Here is a 22,675-nt window from a genome sequence, read left to right as displayed (position 1 = left end):
ACTCAGGAGGCTGAGTTGGAGGATGGCTTGAACCTGGGAGGCAGAGGTGGCAGTGAGCAAGATCTCACCACTACGCTCCAACTTGGGAGACAGAGTGAGACCCTGTCTCAGATGAAAAATGAAAATAGAAATTACAATTCAAAATTTTTTTTTTTTTTTTTTTTTTTTTTTTTGAGACGGAGTTTCGCTCTCGTTACCCAGGCTGGAGTGCAATGGCGCGATCTCGGCTCACCGCAACCTCCGCCTCCTGGGTTCAGGCAATTCTCCTGCCTCAGCTTCCTGAGTAGCTGGGATTACAGGCACGCGCCACCATGCCCAGCTAATTTTTTTGTATTAGTAGAGACGGGGTTTCACAATGTTGACCAGGATGGTCTCGATCTCTTGACCTCGTGATCCACCCGCCTCGGCCTCCCAAAGTGCTGGGATTACAGGCTTGAGCCACCGCGCCCGGCCGAATTCAAAATTTTTAAAAAGTTATTTGTGTTAATTGTAGAAAATCTGGAAAATCAAAGAGAAAAAGGAATCCAAGAAGACAGGACTGTGCTTGCAGCTCTCCACGTGACCATAGGGTTTCAGCAGACTTGCTTGGGTGGCAGGGCTGGGTGGAAGGCAGCATGGACCCCCTGCCACTGCAGTGAATGGTGGGAGCTTCTGGGTGGACTCGTGAGTGTGGACAGCTGTGGGCCTTGGCTGCCTGCTTCCAGGTGCGGTTGCTTCGCCTTCATCTTGTGTTCTGGTGGATCTCAACTCTACTTGACCCAAGCAGTGCCTATTTGCTGCCCTCTTCTCTCTTGAGCTAGATGGGGGCAGAATGGCTGTTTTTGTATCTCCAGCTTGCCTTTTGGTTTTGGCAGGCAAGGGTAGGAACTGACAAGTTACAGGCCCACTCACGGCCTCACTGCCATGAAGAGCTTGTCTGTTGTCTCTGTGCTTACTTCCTGTCTTACCTCTGGCATGATATTTCTTCTCCACTTTGCTGCCATATAGAAGAAAGGAGTCAGTCAGATGGCTTTACCTTACTTTCACTTGTGTTGTAGAGTAAATAATTCCCTCTCAGCTGGGCTGGGTGACTCACGCCTGTAATCCCAGCACTTTGGGAGGCTGAGGTGGGTGGATCACAAAGTCAGGAGTTCAAGACCAGCCTGGACAACATAGTGAAACCCCATCTCTACTAAAAATACAAAAATTAGCCAGGCATGGTGATACACGCCTGTAGTCCCAGCTACTCAGGAGGCTGAGGCAGCAGAACAGCTCGAACCCAGGAGGCGGAAGTTGTGGTGAGCCAAGATCGTGCCATTGCACTCCAGCCTGGGCAACAAGAATGAAACTCTGTCTCAAAAAATAATAATAATAATTCCCTCTCCAAAGCTCTTTAATCCTGGAGTCAAAGGCCCTGGTAGAGAAGTGTTGGGAGCTAAGCTGCTCTATCTATTCCAGTCACCTGCTCCAGGAGTAAGAGCCCTTATTTCCACCCTCCCTCTCAGGCTGATCCAGGCAGGCTGTATCTGTGAGTGTTTCTAGCATAACCTGGCCCATTACCAACAAAGTAGCAAATATTCACCTTTTTTCTCCTTGGTAATCTCAAGTAAATAGGCGTTTGTTTTAGATGTCCTGAGATCTAGGACTTCCAGAATGGCCTCCTGTCCTTTACCAGATCCTGATGCTAGAAGATCCTCCAGTGCATGAATGAATTGACAAAGTGGGGTTGTCCGGTCATCCACCTTCAGCCCCCAGGCACTGTGCCCAGGTGCTCCTTTGTCTGATCCTGTTGAATGGCTGCACTGGGGGCTCTCCAGCCTCACGGTAATAGCTGATGAAGCAGGCTCTGGGAGCACATGGGACATGCCAGTGAGCATGTGGTGAATTCAGTGGCGGAGGTGAGATTGGAGTCTGGAATTGTCATTACTCCCTGGAGCTGTGTTCTCAGATGTGTGAGCACAGCTGGAGAATGCAAGACCAGCCTGGGCAACAGACTCTCTAGACCAGGCTGCTGCTGACTCTGACTGAGCACTTTGGCTCCAGTATTTCCAAGTGGGTCTCAGAGAATTGACCTTTCCTTTTTTTTTTTTTTTGAGACAGAGTTTCGCTCTTGTTACCCAGGCTGGAGGGCAATGGAGCGATCTCGGCTCACCGCAACCTCTGCCTCCTGGGTTCAGGCAATTCTCCTGCCTCAGCCTCCTGAGTAGCTGGGATTACAGGCACGTGCCACCATGCCCAGCTAATTTTTTTTGTATTAGTAGAGACGGGGTTTCACCATGTTGACCAGGATGATCTTGATCTCTTGACCTCGTGATCCATCCGCCTCGGCCTCCCAAAGTGCTGGGATTACAGGCTTGAGCCACCGCACCCGGCCCGAGAATTGACCTTTCTTTGGTGCCTGGTTGTGCTGGGCAGTGTCTTGGGCGTCTCTAGCCCCTCCCCCACCCAATAAATTCACTGTGTTCTAAAGAACACTTGCCTGTCTCCACATCATTCCCACTGTTCCTGTCCCATCCTTATCATTTTCCACGGGAATGGCTTTGGAAGTGTATTAGAGGAGGCATTGTGTTATAAATAAATAAAAGGAAGTGTCCAGTTTTGCTTCTTCAATCCATGTTTCAAATATTAGCTGTTTGATTATATACAGCTATGCCCTTTCTTTTTTTTTTTTAGACATAGAGGTGGTCTTGTTATATTTCCCAGGCTGGTCATGCACTCCTGGCTTTGAGTGATCCTCCCACCTTGGCCTCCCAAGTAGCTGGGATTATAGGCTGGAGCCACCATGCCCAGCTTAGCTGTGCCCTTTCTAACCCCCTTCTGTGGCTTCCCATTAATCTCTCATGAAATTCAGACTCCTTAAGCTAGCATGCAGGCTGGGCTCGCACAGTCCATTTCTTGATCCAGCTGTCTGTCTTTCTAGGTCTGCCCAGACTGTAACCCAGTCACACTGAACTTCTCTTAGTTCCGTGACCATGTGGCTGCTTTCTTACATCTCTATGCCTTTTCACATTCTGCTGTTTCTGTGTGGACCAGGATCCTCTTTCTCCTCTCATCTCCTTTACCAGGACTTGGCTCAGCCTTCACTTCCTGAGGGAATTCCCGACTTGAGTCAGCACACCTTGACTCTGGCTTGACATTAGAACTGTTGGAGGGCAAGGATTGAGCCCAGGCCTCCCACCCATGTGTCCCCAGCACCTTACTGGGTACAGGGGATTTTTGTGGATGTCATGAATGACTGAAAGAGACTCTCTGAAAAGAAATTTATCATACCAGTTTTTACTGAATTTACTTAACTTTAACCTTAGCAAGGCCCCAAGAGCTCCTAATAACTCAGTCATATTCAAGTGCCTCCAGAGATCAATTGAGGAAAGGTAGTGTCAGTGCCCTCCTACAGGCATTCTTCTTGTTCCGTAGATGCAAAGATATTGCAGTATGTTTCCAGGGGAATGAGTTTAATGTGTTTGCTATGCTCTTTTCTTATTTTTTTTGTCTCAGTCTTGGCAGCCCAAAGCGTATAAAGTGGTATCTTGTTGTGTGTTTTTTTTTTCTTTGAAACAAGATCTGGCTCTGTCACCCAGGCTGGAAGGCAGTGGTGCCATCTCAGCTCACTGCAACCTCCACCCACCCCAGGCTCAAGCCATCCTCCTACCTCAGTCTCCTGAGTAGCTAGGACTATAGGTGTGCACCACCATGCCCGACTAATTTTTGTATTTTTGGTGGAGACAGGCCTTCACCATGTTATTCAGGCTGATCTTGAATTCCTGGTCTCAAACCATCAGCCCTCCTTAGCCTCCCAAAATGCTGGGATTGCAGGCATCAGACACTGTGCCCAGGCTTATTTTATTATTTTTCTTTTGAGGTAGTGCTCACTTTGTCACCCAGGCCATTGTGCAGTGGCGTGAGGCACTGTAGCCTCGACTTCTGGGCCTCAAGCTGTCCTCCCCCCTTAGCTCCTCCAGTAGTTAGGACTACAGACAAGTGCCACCACGCCCAGCTGATTTTTGTATTTTTTGTAGGGATGGGGTTTTGCCATATTGCCCAGGCTGGTCTTAAACTCCTGAGCTCAAGCAATTCACCTGCCTCGGCCTCCCAAAGTGCTAGGATTACAGGCATAAACCACTGTACCTGGTCTCATTGTAGTTTTGATTTGCATTTCCATAATGATAGTGATGGTGAACATCTTTTCAGGTGCTTCTTGGCCACCTGTCTTCTTTAGAGAAACATCTACTCAAGGCCTTTGTCCTCCTCATTTTTTAGAGATGGGGTTTTGCTGCCCAGGCTGGTCCCAAACTCGGGCTCAAGAGATCCTCCTGCCTCAGCCTCCCCACATTGCTGGAACTACAGGTGCATACTACCATTCCCAGCTAAAAGTTTTAAAGTTTGATGAAGTTTACTTTATCTTGCTGCCTGTGCTTTTGATGTAATGTCCAAGAAATTACTGGCAAATCCAATGTCATGAAGCTTTCTTCCCGTGTCTTTTTCTTGAAGTTTTAGCTCTTATGATTAGATCTTTAATCTATTTTGAGTTGATTTTTGCATATGGTATAATGTAAGCAAAAAAACTTTATTTATTTTTTATCTGGAGTTTCGCTCTTGTTGCCCAGGCTGGAGTGCAGTGGTGCAATCTCGGCTCACCGCAACCTCTGCCTCCTGGGTTCAAGCAATTCTCCTGCCTCAGCCTCCCGAATAGCTGGGATTACAGGCATGTGCCACCATGCCTGGATAATTTTGTATTTTTAGTAGAGATGGAATTTCTCCATGTTGATCAGGCTGGTTTCGAACTCCCGACCTCAGATGATCTGCCCACCTCTGCCTCCCAAAGTGCTGGGATTACAGGCGTGAGCCACCATGCCTGGCCAAACTTTATTCTTTTGTTTGTGATTATCCAGATTTCCCAGCATTGTTTGTTGAAAAAACTGCCGTTTCCCCATCTAATGGTCTTGGCTTCCTTGTTAAAATCAGTTGACTATACATATGATGCTTTATTTCTGAGATCTCTATTTTATTCCTTGGTCTGTATGTCTGTCTTTATGACAGTCTTACACTAATTTGATTATTGTAGCTTTGTTGTAAGTTTTGAAATCAGAAAGTGTAAGCCCTCCAACTTTGTTCTTTTTGAAGATTGTTTTGACTGTTTCTGTCCCTTGAGATTCCATATGGAGTTTTCTATTTCTGTGAAAAACATCACTGGGATTTTGATAGGGCATTGAATCTGTATATTACTTTGGGTAGTATTGACATCTTAACATTAGTAAGTCTCCTAATCAATGAACAGAGGATGTCTTTCCAGTTATTTGTGTCTGTAATTTCCATCATCAACATTTTATAGTTTTTAGTGTCTTTTGCCTCCTTGGTTAAGCGTATTTACTTTTATTCTTTTTGTGTGTGTGTGGCAAGGGGGACGGAGTTTTGCTCTTGTCCCCCAGACTAGAGTGAAATGGCGCAATCTTGGCTCACTGCAACCTCCGCCTCCTGGGTCTAGTGATTCTCCTGCCTCAGCGTCCCGAGTAGCTGGGATTACAGGCACACACCACGTGTCCAACTAATTTTTATATTTTTAGTGGAAATGAGGTTTCACCATGTTGGTCAGGCTGGTCTTGAACTCCTGACCTCAAGAGATCTGCCTGCCTCTGCCTCTCAAAGTGCTAGGATTACAGGTGTGTGAGCCACCACACCCAGCCTAAGTATTTTATTCTTTTTTTTTTTTTTTTTTTTTTTGAGAGATGGAGTCTCGCTCTGTCGCCCAGGCTGGAGTGCAGTGGTGCAATCTTGGCTCAGTGCAACCTCTGCCTCCCAGGTCCCGGTTCAAGCAATTCTCCTGCCTCAGCCTCCTGAGTAGCTGGAATTACAGGCACATGCCACCATGCCCAGCTAATTTTTGTATTTTTGGTAGAGATGGGATTTCACCGTGTTGACCAGGCTGGTCTTGAACTCCTGACCTTGTGATCTGCCTGCCTCAGCCTCCCAAAGTGCTGGGATTATAGGCGTGAGCCACCACGCCCGGCCAGTATTTTATTCTGTTGATGCTATTGGAAATGGAATTGTTTTCTCAATTTCTTTTTTGGATTGTTTATTGTTAGTGTGTAGAAACACAACTGAAAAAGTGATAGAGTAACTTTTTCTTTTATTTTTTTCTTCTTTTTTTTTTAGACAGGGTCTTGCTCTGTCACTCAGGCTGGAGTGCAATGACTCAATCTTGGCTCATTGCAAACTCTGCCTCCGGGTTCAAGCGATTCTGGGACTTCAGCTGCCCGAGTAGCTGGGATTACAGGCACCTACCAGCATGCCCAGCTAAGTTTTGTATTTTTCATAGAGATGGAGTTTTACCATGTTGGCCAGGCTGATCTTGAACTTCTGACCTCAGGTGATAACGCCTGTCTCGCCTCCTAAAGTGCTGGGATTACAGGCGTTAGCCACCTCACCTGGCCAGCCAATTCTTTTTTTTTTTTTGAGACGGAGTCTTGCTCTGTCTCACACTGTCAGGAGTACAGTGACTCGATCTTGCCTCACTTCAACCTCCGCCTCCTGGGTTCAAACAATTCTCCTGCCTCAGCCTCCCAAGTAGCTGGGACTATAGGCGTGCACCACCACTCCCAACTAATTTTTGTATTTTTGGTAGAGACAGGGTTTCACCGTGCTGGCCAGACTGGTCTCAATCTCCTGACCTCGTGATTCGCCCACGTTGGCCTCCCAAAGTGCTAGAATTACAGGCTTGAGCCACCGTGCCTGGCCGAGACAGAGTCTCTGTTGCCCAGGCTGAATTGTAGCGGCCTGATCTCAGCTAACTGCAACCTCTGCCTCCCAGGTTTAGGCCATTCTCCTGCCTCAGCCTCCCATGTAGCTGGATTTATAGGTGTGTGCCACCACACCCAGCTAATTTTTTTGTATTTTTAGTAGAGATGGGGTTTCATCATGTTGGTCAGGCTGGTCTTGAACTTCCTGACCTCAGGTGATCTGCCCACTTTGGCCTTCCAAAGTGCTCGGATTACAGGCGTAAGCTACCGTGCCGAGCCCTGCACCTGAGACAGGGTCTCATTCTGTCACCCAGGCAGTGGTGCAATCTTGCTTACTGCAGTCTTGATTCCTGGGCTCAGGTGATCCTCCCACCTCAGTCTCCTAAGCAGCTGGGATTACAGGTACACTTCACCATGTCCACTTAATTTTTTGTAGAGATGGGATTTTGCCATATTGCCCAGGCTGGTCTTGAACTCCTGGGCTCAAGCAGTCCTCCCTCTTCGGCCTCCCAAAGTTCTAGGATTACAGGCATGAACCACCACACCTGGCAGGGTTTTCTACATATGGGAACATGTCATCTGTGAACAGAGATACTTTTCCTTTCCAATTTGGATGCCTTTCATTCCTTTTTTTTGTTTTGTTTTTTTGAGATGGAGTCTCACTCTGTCGCCCAGGCTGAAGTGCAGTGGTGCGATCTTGCTCACTGCAACCTCCATCTCCCTGGTTGAAGCAATTCCCCTTCCTTAGCCTCCCCAGTAGCTGGGATTACAGGCACCTGCCACCACGCCCAGCTAATTTTTGTATTTTTAGTAGAAACGGGCTTTTACCATATTGGTCAGGCTGGTCTCAAACTCCTGACCTCATGATCTGCCCACCTTGGCCTCCCAAAATGCTGGGATTACAGGTGTGAGCCACCACACTTAGCCACCTTTCATTCCTTTTTCTTGTCTAATTGTTTCATCTAGAACTTTCAGTCCTGTCTTGAATAGAAGTGGTGAAAGCAGTCATCTTAGATGAAAGACTTTCAGTGTTTCACCATTGAGTATGATGTTAGCTGTGGATTTTTTTCTTTTCTTTTTTTCTTTTTGAGACAGAGTCTTGCTTTGTCGCCCAGGCGGGAGTGCAGTGGTGCGATCTGGCTCACTTGCAACCTCTGCCTCCTGGGTTCAAGTGATGCTTCTGCTTCAGCCTCCGAAGTAGCTGGCATTGCAGGTGTCTGCCACCACACCTGGCTAATTTTTGTGTTTTTAGTAGAGATGATGTTTCATCATGTTGGCCTTGCTGGTCTCAAACTCCTGACTTCAAGTGATCCACCTGCCTTGGCCTCCCAAAGTGCTGGGAATCCCGCTTCTGTGGTGGCCTAGCGGTTAGGACTCCTGGTTTTCACCCAGGTCGCCCGGGAACCCAGGGAATCTGGCTTCAGTTACTCTGGTTACATAGCAATCACAGTGCTGGGATTACAGGTGTAAGCCACTGCACCTAGCGGGGTTTTTCATATATGACCTTTGTTGTGTTGAGGTAGTTTCCTTTTATTCCTACTTTCTTGAGTGTTATTAACTTGTAATTTAATATGCTATACAATTCACCCATTTAAAGAGTACAATTCAGTTCTTTTTAGTATATTTACAGGGTCTGCTTTGTTTCTCTCAGATTGATTGGATGGTAGTCTTCAAGTTTATGAAGACTTTCTGAAAGATAGAAGAGTGCATCTTTTGGTAGCTTTAAAACACCATGCTTTTGGAAAAGACTTAATGTCATGCAGTATTTGAAGAGTGGGGGCTTATTCTCATTGAACCCTGACTCAGCTGTGACCTCATTTGAGTATGCAACCTGGGCTCCTGTGGGGCTGCTCTCTGTGTCATTGACACTTGGAGGTGGAATGGTGCCCAAGTGTGGGTGTCACCTTCTGGCTGCTCTCCCCTTAGAAAGTCCACTCAGATTCTCAAGTTGAGGCAAGAGTTTGTACAGAGGCTCCTGGGCCATCCACTAATGAACACCATCTTACCCATGGAGCAGAGTCTGTAGGAAGGTGTTTATGGCTAGCTGCTGGAGAAAGGAGAGACTTCTGTGGGAAAACCTAAGCAATTTGTGTTTTAAGCACAGGTGCTTTAGTGGTTCCCCATCTCCATAGAATGTTGTAGAACCAGAGCCCTGTTGCAGCAACCAAGCATAACTCTTCTTGAGTGACCTTTGACCTCTCCCATTTGCACATGTGCTCCAAACATAAATCCTTACCTAGTGTCAGGAAGCCTGTGTGCCAAGGATGGGAAGGCATGTGGTGTTGCCCATAGGCCCTGGCCCCTCTGAACAGGGCATGGTGAGTGGCTGTTGACTGCTGACTGCAGGGCAGCTGGGGTCGTTTGTTGCTTGGTCAGCTGAGGCACTGAGGGAATGGAGACTGGCTTTTGGCAGCCTCTGCCACGTAAAGTCAGTAAGCTGATTATTTGGGCTGCAGTTTTTCTGAAAAAATGTGCAAGCTTTAATCTAATGGGAATTCTACCAGCAGGCTAAGACAGCTTCTGCTCCTGATGGTCCTTGAAGCTAGCCCCTCTGGCAGGAGGTGGCAGGTACTTTGTGTGTTTCTGGGAAGGACTAAACAGTCCTCTCCAGCTTGTAGCTATATTTTAGTTCACGTCTTTGATCTTTAAGGATCCAACTCTGTCTCAAATGCTGCTTAAAACAAAGCAGAAGACAATTTCCCTTTGAGCCATGAAACTTTCTCTTTGAAGTGCTATTTCTTTCTTTTGCTTTGCTCTTTTCCTTTGTCTCCCTTTTTCCCTAAGCCATGTGGGCCAAGTTATCAGGGCCATATGTTGGGTTGTAATTTTTCCTGGTTCCTGCCCAGCATGATTGAGATAGCTGGTTTCAGAGGAAGGTGAGTAGGTCAGAGCCTTCCCTTCCTGCCTGATCTTTTATTTGGATAGTAGAGGCTGCTTCCCCAAATAGAGTGGTGCAGCAATCCAGAGAAAGGCAAAAGGGCACTTACTGCCAATAAGGGGCTGGCAGGAGCATAGTATTAGGCCTTTTTTCCATTACTAGAACAAAATACCTAGACAGGGTAATTTATAAAGAAAAGAAGTTTAATTGGCTCACAGTTCTACAGGCTTTACAGGAAGCATGGTGCTGGCAAAGGCCTTGGGAAGCTTACAGTCATAGTGGATGGTGACTGGGAGCCAGCATGTCACATGGCAAGGACGGGAACAAGTTGGAGGGAGGTGCCATGTTCTTTTAAACAACCAGATTGGCTGGGCTCAGTGTCTCACGCCTGTAATCCCAGCACTTTGGGAGGACGAGGTGGGTGGATCACCAGGTTAGGAGATCGAGACCACCCTGGCCAACATGGTGAAACCCCATCTTAAGAAATAATAGGCCGGGCACGGTGACTGAAGCCTGTAATCCCAGCACTTTGGGAGGCCGAGGCGGGTGGATCACGAGGTCAAGAGATCGAGACCATCCTGGTCAACATGGTGAAACCCCGTCTCTACTAATACAAAAAATTAGCTGGGCCTGGTGGCGCATGCCTGTAATCCCAGCTACTCAGGAGGCTGAGGCAGGAGAATTGCTTGAACCCAGGAGGCGGAGGTTGCGGTGAGCCGAGATCGCGCCATTGCACTCCAGCCTGGGTAACGAGCGAAACTTCGTCTCAAAAAAAAAAATAAATAAATAAATAATAAATAAATAAATAAACAACCAGATCTCGCATGAACATAGAGTGAGAACTCGTTTATTACTGTGAGAACTGCACCAAGACATTCATACATTCATGAGGGATCTATCTCCATGATCTTTTTTTTTTTTTTTTTTGAGACGGAGTTTCGCTCTTGTTACCCAGGCTCCCTTTCATTCATGCTGCTCTCTCTAGCAATTGGGTGCTCCACAGCCTGCTTGGATTCTTTCTCTACCACAAGGACAGGCTGCAAAAATTTTCAACTTTTATGCTCTCCTTCCCTCTTTTTTTTTTTTTTTGAGATGGAGTCTTACTCTGTGGTTGCCCAGGCTGGAGTACAGTGGCATGATCTTGGCTCGCTACAACCTCCACCTCCTGGTTTAAAGCGATTCTTGTGCCTCAGCCTCCTGAGTAACTGGGATTACAGGAACATGCCACCATGCCCAGCTAATTTTGTATTTTTTAGTAGAGATGGGTTTCCCCATGTTGGCCAGGCTGGTCACTCCTTCCCTTTTAAATATAAGCTCCAATTTCAAGTCATACTTTTGCTCCTATATCTGATAGTAGGTTGTTAGAAGCTGCCGGTCTAGGCTGGGCACAGTGGCTCACGCCTGTAATACCAGCACTTTGGGACTCCAAGGTGGTGGATCACCTGAGGTCAGGAGTTTGAGAACAGCCTGGCCAACATGGTAAAACCCTGTCTCTACCAAAAATACAAAAATTAGTCAGGTGTGGTGGCACATTCCTGTAATCCCAGCTACTCTGGAGGCTGAGGCAGGAGAATCGCTTAAACCTGGGAGATAGAGGTTGCAGTGAGCCAAGATTGTGCCATCGCACTCCAGCCCCAACAACAAGAGTGAAACCCTTTCTCAAAAAAAAAAAAGAAAGAAAAGAAATACCTGAGGCTGGGTAACTTATAAAGAAAAGAAGTTTGATTGGCTCATGGTTCTGCAGGCTTTACATGAAGTATGGTCCCTCAGGAGACTTATAATCATGGTGGAAGACAGCAGGGAGCCAGCATATTACATGGCAAGAGTGGGAGCTGGAGCAGGGGGAAGTTGCCGCACTGTTTTTTTTTTTTTTGAGACGGAGTTTTGCTCTTGTTGCCCAGGCTGAGTGCAGTGACACGATCTTGGCTCACAGCAACCTCTGCCTCCTGGGTTCAAGTAATTCTCCTGCCTCAGCCTCCCAAGTAGCTGAGATTATAGACATGTGCCACAACACCTGGCTAATTTTGTATTTTTAGTAGAGACGGGGTTTCTCCCTGTTGGGCAGGCTGGTCTCGAACTCCTGACCTCATGTAATCTGCATGCCTCAGCTTCCCAAAGTGCTGGATTATAGGCGTGAGCCACTGCCACCGACCTGCACACCCTTAACCAGATCTTGGACCAGGCATGGTGATACATGCCTGTAATCCCAGCACTTTGGGAGGCTGAGGCAGGAGGATTGCTTGAGCTTAGGAGTTAAAGACCAACCTAGGGAAATAGTGAGACCTCATTTCTATTAAAAATTTAAAAAAATAGGCCAGATGTGGTGGCTCATGCTTGTAATCCCAGCAATTTGGGAAGCCAAGGCAGGAAGATCACTTGAGCTCAGGATTTTGAGACCAGCCTGGACAACATGGTGATACTCTGTCTCTACAAAAATTAGCCAGGTGGGACAACATGTACCAGTAGTCTTAGCTACTCAGGAGGCTGATGTAGGAGGATTGCGTGAGCCCAGGAGATCGAGGTTTCAGTGAGCCGAGATTGTGCCACTGCACTCCAGCCTCGGTGACAGACCAAGATTCTGTCTCAAAATCATCATCATCATTATCATCATCAGATCTCACATTGACTTAGAGCAAGAACTCACTCATTACCTGGATGACAGCAACAAGCCATTCATGAGGGATCTGCCCCATGATTCAATCACCTCCCAATTTGGAGGGTACAAACTTCCAGACCACATCATGTCCCATGGTGTGGGGACCCCAGGAGTGTTAGGAAACAGGTGCATAGTTGCATGGAACATGCCAGGGAGAAAAGAAATAGTCCAAAATGGGGAAATGTATGTGGAGAGACTCTTTGTAGAATTATAGTTGGGGACAATCAGAATGTGAATGTACAGCCACTTGGAAATGGGTAAATTAAGGCAACTCCATGTAATTGCTTTTAAAAAAAAAAATCTGTTTGGCCGGCACAGTGGCTCATGCCTGTAATCCTATCACTTTGGGAGGCTGAGGCTGGTGTATTGCTTGAGCCCAGGAGTGTAAGACCATCCTAGGCAACATGGCGAAACCTCTTCTCTACAAAAAATTAGCTAGGCATGCTTGTGGGCCTGTAGTCCCAGCTACTTGGGAGGCGGAGGTGGAAGGATCGCCTGAGCCCAGGAGATTAAGGCTGCAATAAGCTGTGATTGTATCACTGCACTCCAGCCTAGGACACAGAGTAAGACCCTGTCTTAAAAAAAGTCTTTCAAGAACAAATCAGTTACACTCAAGATAAAAAAAAATAAAAACAAAAAGAAGGAAAAAAAAAGTCTTTTTTTTTTAGGCCAGGTGTGATGGCTTATGCCCATAATCCCAGCACTTTGGAGGCCGAGGCAGGGGGATTGCTTATTGCTCAGGAGTTCAAGAACAGCCTGGCCAACATGGTGAAACCCCATCTCTACTAAAAATGTAAAAATTAGCTGGGTGTGGTGGTGCGCGCCTGTAGTCTCAGTTACTTGGGAGGCTGAGGGGGGAGAATCACTTGAATCGAGAGGCAGAGGTTCCAGTGAGCTGAGATTGTGCCACTGCACTCCAGCCTGAGCAACAGAGTGAGATTGTCTCAAAAACAAAAATTATTTTTTAAATTTTTTATTGTGGTAGAATATACATAACATAAAAGTTACTTTAATAATTTTTAAATTCAGTGGTCTTAAGTGCATTCACATTGTTATGCAAGTATAAGGTTATATCTCAGCCTTCTTGGTTGGTGGCTTGAGTATTCCGAGCACCTCAGCTACCTATTGATGTTTATATGTGGTTAATATCAGGCATCATGTGTGCTTTCTGCTATTTAACTCTTAGAAAGTGATGACTTGTTTCTCTTATTTCTGTGTTTATGGGGAAATACCTATTTCTTTGTACATTACAAATATTTAGATTAAAAAAAATGTTCATGTCTGCTTCTGTCTTGCTTTCTGGTAAGTGCCACTAAGACATCTTTGACGGTTGCTGCAACCTGGGGCCCACCTTGCTGTGGACAGCTTAGTTGTCTTAGGCACCTGGAGTGGGAGGAGTGAGGGGGTCTCGGGGGGCCTCACACATCACCACTTCTAGCTTTGTGTGGTTTGGAAGACCAATGTGAATGTATGCGGGGAAGGTAATGAATTTTGAGACCTAGAGAACAAGCTCTGTGTGAGCATTCTTGATTGATGATCCTATATAGATCCAACATGGCTGTACTTTTTTCATGTCCTGGTCTTTGGTGCAGACTGGGTTGTCCCACACTGGGTTGTCCCTGTGGGACAACTGTGCATTGCTCTGTCAAGCACTACCTAGGATTGAGCTACTTTAGGCACACCTTGGGAATAGATTCTGTGCCTTAGCTACAGCCAGAACACCAAGGGACTGGAAGCTGTGAATTCATGACACTTTCCTCTGAAACTGAAGCCACTGGTTCATAGTGACACACACACACACACACAGAACCTTCTGTTTCTCTAGCTGGGTAAGGCATTAAGATGCTTTCCATTAGCAAATCAAAATGTCAGGTTTCTCCAAGAACCATTAGTATGTTATAAGAGTCTCTACATTCATTGCTTTTCTCATTTTTCTGCCTTTTATCAAGAAATATTTGAGAAGAAAGATGCATGATCATTTGCTAACCAATTTGTGTGTGTGTGTTTTTGAAGGTACATGGGCATAGGACTCTCAGCTCAAGGCGTCAACATGAACAGACTTCCTGGTGAGTCACTGTTTAATAGAACATTTGTTCTGCTCTCCTGATCCAATTGGTGTTGAGAGTCATGGTGGTAGTTGAGAGGCTGGGAAGGACTTTGTTTGCTGGCTGCCTGCCTCAAGCCATGCCATTGGTAGAGGATCCTGAAAGGTAGGTAGTCTTTGGGCCAAGATGGTGTGCATTTCTATTCCAAAAATTAATTGGCAAGTGATTGTCCTTAATGGAGTTTGAACTGTTTGCAGTCAAAGTCAACTGACCTGAGCTTGCTCCAGGTGGGGATATGCCTCAGCAGCCCTTTCTCCCATTGGCCTTGCTAAGCAGACTCAGGCATGTACTGGGAGGAAGACTGCTGCCAACCCTGGCTCCTTTGTTACTTCATTGTGTTAAAGATCAGAGTTTTTGGCCAGGCGCAGTGGCTGATGCCTGTAATCCTGGCACTTTGGGAGGCTGAGGCAGGTGGATCACCTGAGGTCAGGAGTTTGAGACCTGCCTGGCTAATATGGTGAAACCCCCATCTCTACTAAAAATAAAAAATTAGCTGGGTGTGGTGGCACATACCTGTAGTCCCAACTACTTGAAAGGCTGAGCCAGGAGAATTGCTTGAACCTGGGAGCCAGAGGTTGCAGTGAGCTGAGATTGCGCCACTGCACTCCAGCCTGGGCAACAGAGTAAGACTCCATCTCAAAAAAAAAAAAAAGATCAAAGTTTTTAAGTGACCTCCCATGTGGAACCTGATTGAAGCAATTTCTTATTTTTATTTTATATATATATATAGTTTTTTTTTTGAGACAGAGTCTCACTCTATCACCCAGGCTGGAGTGCAGTGGCGCAATCACGGCTTATTGCAGCCTCAACCTTCCGAACTCAGGTGATCCTCCCACCTCAGCCTTCCTAGTAGTTGGGACCACAGGAACTCACCACCGTGCCCAGCTAATTTTTTATCTGTTTTGTAGAGACAGAGTTCTGCCATGTTGCCCAGGCTGGTCTTAAACTCCTGGGCTCTAGCCATCAGCCCACCTTGGCGTCCCAAAGTGTTGGGATGACGGGTGTGAGCCACTGTACCCAGCCTTATTTTTATCATTTTATTATTTTTTCTTTTGAGACGGGGTCTCACTTTTTCACCCAGGCTGGAGTGTAATGGCACGATCTTGGCTCACTGCAGCCTCAACTTTCTGGGTTCAAGCACTCCTACCACCTCAACCCCCCAAGTGGTTGGGATTATAGGCATGTGCTACCACACCTGGCTAATTTTTATATTTTTTTTGTAAAGATAGGGTTTTGCCATGTTGCCAGGCTGGTCTTGAACTCCTGAGCTCAAAACAATCCGCCCACCTCAGCCTCCCAACATGCTAGGATTACAGGCATGAGCCACCATGCCTAGGCTGAAGTGACTTCTTAATAAATAGGATGATATGTATGAGACTTGGGTTGATATCAGTCTCCCATTGGTGGAATGGCTTAGGCCCTACAGATGGCTCTCTTCTGCCATCCCAGCATTCTTTCAGCTATTTTCTGCCCAGCAGCTCATACCTAGACATGGACTGGCTACAAATGGGGAGACAGAGCCTCTGCCATGAACTGATGGGTTCTAGAAAATGGTCTTAAGCCCATTGGTCCCTTGAGTGGCAGAAGCGACATGGTCCAGGCTTCCCTGACACCGTCACGGAGTCAGGAAAAGTCCTTGTGTTTTTTTTCCTGGCCTCCTACTCTTTGTGCCCATGACACAGAGAAGGCAGCTGGCTTTCTCCAAGAAGGGAGTAACACTTACACCTTACATCTTTTCTAATCAACGTTTAATGTGAATCACTGACTTTTTTCTAGTAGACTGATTTCAGATACTTTGAATCTAGGATGCTTAGGATCCAACTAATTGTCAGACATCTTACTTTTCTCCCCCACTTCCTTTGATCCGAGTGCAAACTGATCTTTCATTATTAATCAGAATGTGTGTGGCAGTTTTCTTTGCATATTGTGTGGCTGTGTTCTTTTTTATATGAGCATCTGGCCTTGGCTAAGTAGATGTATCTGTAGTGTCTGTAGCTCTGCCTCTTAATGAACAGGAAGAATAATTTCCTGTCAAATGCACACTGATTCTTAATTTTGTTTGTTTGCTGTAGGTGTGTTCTTTCAACTTTTGCATTGAGTTGGTAGTGGAGAAAAGAGACTTTTATGAGCTTTTTTGTTGTTTTTGGAGACAACGTCTCATTCTGCTGCCCAGACTGGAGTGCAGTGGCATAATCATGGCTCACTGCAGCCTTGACCTCCCATGCTCAAGTGATCCTCCCATGCTCAAGTGATCCTCCCACTTTATTCTCCCCTGTAGCTGGGACTACAGTTGCAAGCTACCATTCTCAGCTAATTTTTCATTTTTAAAAAATTATTATTATTTTTATTTTTTTAGAGAAGGGTTGGGATAGGGGTGATTGGGTAGGTAGGAGTCTAATTTTTCATTTTTTATAGAGACAGGGTCTCACTATGTTGACCCAGCTGGTCTCAAACTCCTAGGTTCAAGCAATCCTTCTGCCTCAGTCTCCCAAAGTATTAGGACTATAGACATGAGCCAGTGTGCCTGGTAGAGGACTGTCTTTTTTTTTTGAGACAGGATCTCTCTGCGTTTCCCAGGCTGGAGTGCAGTGGTGCAAACACTGCTCACTGCAGTCTCAACCTGCTGGGCTCAAGCGATCCTCCCAACTCAGCCTGCTGAGTAACTGGGACTATTGTACATGCCACCATGCCAAGCTAGTTTTTTGTATTTTTAATAGAGACAGGGTTTCGCCAGGTTGCTTAGGCTGGTCTGGAACTTCTGAGCTCAAGCAATCCATCCATCTTGGCCTCCCAAAGTGCTGATTACAGGCGAGCCACTGCTCCTGGCCAGGGACTCTTTAGGTACCAATTTGGACTCATCTGTAGGATATGTTGGGAAATGAAAAATACAGAGCATGGAAGTATATAATGTGCTACAAAATGTGCAAAAAAAAGAAAGGAGAGAAACATCTGTATTTACTTGCACATGTATAGACCATCTTTGGAAAGCTACAGAAAAACTTGTCATAGTGGCTGTCCCTTGGGAAGGATGGGTGGCAGTAGACAGGACTGAGAAAGAAAAATTTTCACTTTCAAGCCTTTTGAATTTTCTTTCTTGTGAATATGTTACCTGTTTTAAAAATATAAATGAAATCAAAATAAACAAAAGCAAATGTCCCTGTATCAGGAAACCCTCATGTTTGTCTTTAGGTGGTCTTAGGATGAGGTCTGTTATACCATGTGTTGGACTTACTATTCTTTGTTTCATATTTTTTTTTTTTTTTTAAAGACAGGGTCTCACTTTGTCACCCAGGCTGGAGTGTAGTGGTGTGAAAATGGCTCACTTCAGCTTCCACCTCGCAGGCTCAAGTGATTCTCCTGCCTCAGCCCCCCAGGTAGCTGGGACTACTGGCATGTACCACCATGCCCAGCTAGTTTTTGTACTTTTTTTTTTAGACATTCTCACTCTGTCACCCAGGCTGGAGTAAAGTGGCACGATCTCAGCTCACTGCAACCTTCACCTCCCAGGTTCAAGCAATTCTTGGGCCTCAGCCTCCCCAGTAGTTGGGATTATAGGCCCGCGTTACCACACCTGGCTATTTTTTGTATTTTTAGTAGACATGGGGTTTCACCAGCCGAGGCTGGTCTTGAACTCCTGAACTCAGGCAGTCTGCCCACCTCAGCCTCCCAAAGTGCTGAGATTACAGGCGTGAGCCACTGTGCCTGGCTGTTTTTGTATTTTTTTATAGAGACAGGGTTTTGCCATGTTGCTCAGGCTGGTCTTGAACTCCTGAGCTCAAGCAATCCGCTCATGTCAGCCTCCCAGAGTGCTGGGATTACAAATATGAGCCATCATGCCTGGTAGTATGTTCTTTTTTCTTTAGTAAAAACCCTTTTTTTTTTTTGAGACAAGGTCTTGCTCTGTTGCTCAGGCTGGGGTTCAATTACATGATATGGTTCACGGCAACTTTGACCTCCCAGGCTTAAGTGATCCTCCCACCTCAGTCTCCTGAGTAGCCTGTACTACAGGTGCATATCACCATGCCTGGTTAATTTTAAAAAAATTTTTGTAGGGACAGAGTCTTCCTGTATTACCCAGGCTGGTCTCTAACTCACGATCCTCTCATCTAGGCCTCCCAAAATACTGGGATTACAGGTGTGAGTTACCATGCCTGGCCTTTTTTTTTTTTTTTGAAACAGGGTCTCACTGTCACCCAGCTTGGAGTACAGTGGAGCAGTCACGGCTCGCTGCAGCCCTGACTTCCTAGGTTCAAGTGATCTTCCTGCTTCAGCCTCCCAAGTAGCTGGGACTACAGGTGTATACCACCATGCTTGCCTAGTAAAAACTGTTTTTGTGTCACCCATTGAGATTGAGATCCATGGAATGGAGTAGACGAGGTAAGAGGTATTCAGAGTCTGCTGAGCTGATCTGAGTCTCTTTGAGATGGGGCCATGTGGAGCCAGCCTAGTGTGTTTCCCTTTTTTACAGTATGAAACTTTTAACCCCCTGGGCTGGTTTGAGGCCAGCTACTAGTCATGTACTTTGACATTGCTAATATAAAGTTGTAGGAAAATCTGTTTTCCTCATGGGTGCACTTCTCTTTGACAAGAGAAAGGGGCCTAAGTGTTCAGTGGATATTGCACTTTGTCTTTGTTTCACTCTGCCTGCCAGCTCCTCAGGGTTTTCTCCTTCCTGCCATATCTGATCATCTCCCTGATTATCCTTAAGGTGGAAAGGAAGAATCAGGTTGCATCTAGATAGCACTTCTCTCTGGGAAGGATGGATACCCCTGGCTTTTCCAGAATACAGGGCTAGCGGAATATTTGGACAAATCTAGCACAGGACAGATGTGAGAATGGAGTAGAGCGCACCTCTCTCAGGAGTGATGGTGGGCTTTTGTGTTAGTTTGTGTTCCTATTAAGGAATACCTGAGGCTGGATAATTTATAAAGAAGAGAGTTTTATTTGGCTCATGATTCTGGGGTGTACATGCCTAGTTCCAGCATCTGCTTCCGGTGAGGGCCTCTGGAAGCTTAATCATGGTGGAATGGAAAGGGAGCCGATATATCACATGGCTGGAGGGAGCAAGGTGGTAGGGTACCAGGCTCCTTTTCAAACAACCAGATTGCACATGAACTCATTACCACTGGGAGGGCCCCAAGCCATTCAAGAGGGATGCCACAGTGACCCAAACACCTCCCACCCACCAGGCCCTATTGCAACATTGGGAATCACATTTCAACAGGAGATTTGAAGGGAACAAACATCCGAACCACATCAGCTTGCCGTTATTCATTGCAGTACTGGCTTTTGAATATCAGAATCCCTTTTGGTGCTTTCCACTTTCTGGGATCACTTTTTTATTTCTGGTGATGAGCATACATTCTGCAAAACTGAAAACATCTTCATTCATAAACAGACCTGAACTGAAGCTCCTGGCACGTTATTTTGGTGAGGAGGTGGGATGGAAGATGATAGCAGCTAAAGCCTTTCTGCCAGCTGCTGCTGATTTCCAAGATGCCCTTGATTGAGATGAAGGTCAATTGGATGGTTTGGATGTGTGGTTGGTGGGGGCGCAGTAGTGGTGGTGGCTTAGGCTGGGCCCAGATTGTAAGACTTTGGTATGTATGTATGTATGTATGTATGTATGTATGTATTTGTTTATTTTAAGACAAGGTCTTACTTTGTCTCCCAGGCTAGTGCAGTGGCACAGTCACAGCAGCGTTAACCTTCTGGGCTCAAGTGCTCCTTCCACCTTAGCCTCCTAAGTAGCTGGGACTACAGGCATGTGCCACCATGCCTGACTTATTTATTTATTTATTTATTTGAGATGGAGTTTCACTCTTGTTGCCCAGGTTGTAGTGTAATGGCACCATCTCAGCTCACTGCAACCTCCGCCTCCCAGGTTCAAACGATTCTCCTGCCTCAGCCTCCCAAGTAGCTGGGATTGCAGGCATGCACCAGCACACCTGGCTAATTTTGTATTTTTAGTAGAGACGAGGTTTCTCTATGTTGGTCAGGTTGGTCTCAAACTCCCAACCTCAGATGATCCGCCTGCCTCGGCCTACCAGAGTGCTGGGATTATAGGCGTGAACCACTGCACCTGGCTAATTTTTTTTTTTTTTTTTGATATGGAGTCTTGCTCTGTTGCCCAGACTGGAGTACAGTGGAACAGTCTCAGCTGACTGCAACCTCCGCCTCCCAGGCTCAAGCAATTCTACTACCTCAGCCTCCTGAGTAGTTGGGATTACAGGCACCCGCCACCACGTCTGGCTAATTTTTGTATTTTTATTAGACAGGGGTTTCACCATGTTGGCTGGCTGGTCTCAAACTCCTGACCTCAGGTGATACACCCACAGCGGCCTCCCAAAGTGCTGGGATTACAGGCGTGAGCCACTGCGCCCGGCCAACTAATTTATTTTTTAATTAATTAATTTTTTTTAAGATGGAGTCTTGCTCTGTCTCCCAGGCTGGAGTGCAATGGCACAATCTTGGCTCACTGCAACCTCTGCCTCCTGGGTTCAAGCGATTCTCCTGCTTCAGCCTCCCAGGTAGCTGGGATTATAGGTGACTGCTACCATGCCTGGCTGTTTTATATTTTTAGTAGAGACGAGATTTTACCATGTTTGGCCTGGCTGGTCTTGAACTCCTGACCTTAAATGATCCACCTGCCTCAGCCTCTTAAAGTTCTGGGATTACAGGTGTGAGCCACTGCACCTGGCCTCTTTTAAAATTTTTAACTGATATGAAGTCTCAGTGTATTCTCCAGGCTGGTCTCAAACTCCTGGACTCAAGCAATCCACCCACCTTGGCCTCCCAAAGTGGTGGGATAACAGGTATGAGCCACTGTGCTCAGCCTGGTGTTAACTTTAGATGAGATATTTGAGGGTTGATGTATGCTCAGGCTTGCTTGCCATCACTCGGGACTTCAGTTCTCTGCAGGTCAGTGTTACATTTATCCCCATTTGCCCTGAGGGTCTTTGTGAGCATTCACAAAGTAGGTGCATGTGTAGTTGGCATACACTCTTGCTGCCTGTGTAAGCAGTCCATGTAGAGCCATTTTGTATATTTGCATCATGTTTGAACAAACCTCCTTCCTAATTGGATATTTGTCTGGAGGAGTTTCCCTTTTTTTTTTTTTTTTTTGAGAAAGGGTCTTACTGTGTCACTGAGGCTGTAGTGGAGGGGCACGATCACAGCTCACTGCAGCCTCAACCTCCTGGGCTCAAGCAATTCCCTTTCCTCAGCCTCCCAAGTAGGTGGCACTTTAAGTGTGTACCACTACACTTGGCTAATTAAAAAAGACTTTTTTTGTTAAAGGTGGGATTTCACTGTGTTCCCCAGGCTGGTCTCGAACTGCTGCCTCAGCTTCCCAAAATGTTGGGTTTACAGGCGTGAGCCACTACACCCACCTGTTTGCTGTTTTGACTGATACTTACAGACATCTTTGTGCAAAGTGCTTGTTTTTGCCTCTGGTACTATTTATGAAGGGTGTTAATGTTTTAATATAGTTAAGATATTCAAGTTTATAGCCCTTACATTTTATTCGACTAGACCATTTTTGGATTTCATTAGCAACATGCTTGTTTCTTTAATGGCCCTATTAATCAAACTTTCATTAAATATTCTAAAATGTTCTACTGGCATTTCAGATTGATATTGTATTACATAAAATCTATGGATTAGTATGGGAAACTTCAATCTTACTGAAAATTTAGTCTTCTGAACCAGAAATGGCATATGGCTGTTTATTTTTATGTTGCTTTATTTATAGATAGGATCTCACTCTGTCCCCCAGACTGGAGTACAGTAGCATGATCATAGCTCACTGTGACAGGATTGACAAGCACTATGGAAGGTGATTTAGCTGGACTCAGTGTCTCCAGAGTAGGTGATTAGACTGCAAGCTACGGGTAGTGTGCCTCTAGGGTGATCCTGATAATTTGTTTCAAGAATGCTTTTATTAATAAAATGGCCTGGCAATAGCCATTTTATTTATAATTATTACTATTTTTTTCTCTGTTCTGGCTTCTCAGTACAATGGCCATTTTAGATGCTGAGTCTCAGTATTGTTAGGAGTAAGTAGGCAGAATGTGAGTTACGTGGCCCTTATCTGAGTCAACCCAAGAAAAGAGGTTAACTTACAAAGTCTACTCTTGGCCTGCCCAGCTGCTGCTGTCTAGAAGTACTTTGTCTTTGGCTCTTAATCCTGCCTTTTATGAGCCCTCAGAAGAGAGGCTTGGGATCCGGAGGTGAGGCCCAAGTGTGGAACTAAGCCCCTTTTCTTCTGGAGCCTGATCTGATTGAGTGTTTGAAACTAACAAGAACTGATGAGACTGGCCTG

General features: G+C 45.9%; 1 protein-coding gene across 1 annotated transcript in view; it reads left to right on the top strand.

The window, feature by feature from the left end:
* The window catches only part of RANBP10 (RAN binding protein 10), an 83,499-nt gene that overhangs the window by 20,109 nt on the left and 40,715 nt on the right, over window positions 1-22,675 (top strand). The window contains exon 3 of the mRNA XM_012468186.3: window positions 14,261-14,313. Coding sequence (XP_012323609.1) covers window positions 14,261-14,313 — 53 coding nt within the window. The remainder of the gene's footprint in view (window positions 1-14,260; window positions 14,314-22,675) is intronic.

This window comes from Aotus nancymaae, unplaced genomic scaffold, assembly GCF_030222135.1.
Source record: "Aotus nancymaae isolate 86718 unplaced genomic scaffold, 86718_ANA_hifiasm-v0.15.2.pri h1tg000030l, whole genome shotgun sequence".
Classification (NCBI taxonomy): domain Eukaryota; kingdom Metazoa; phylum Chordata; class Mammalia; order Primates; family Aotidae; genus Aotus; species Aotus nancymaae.
This window is presented reverse-complemented; position numbering and strand designations above follow the sequence as displayed.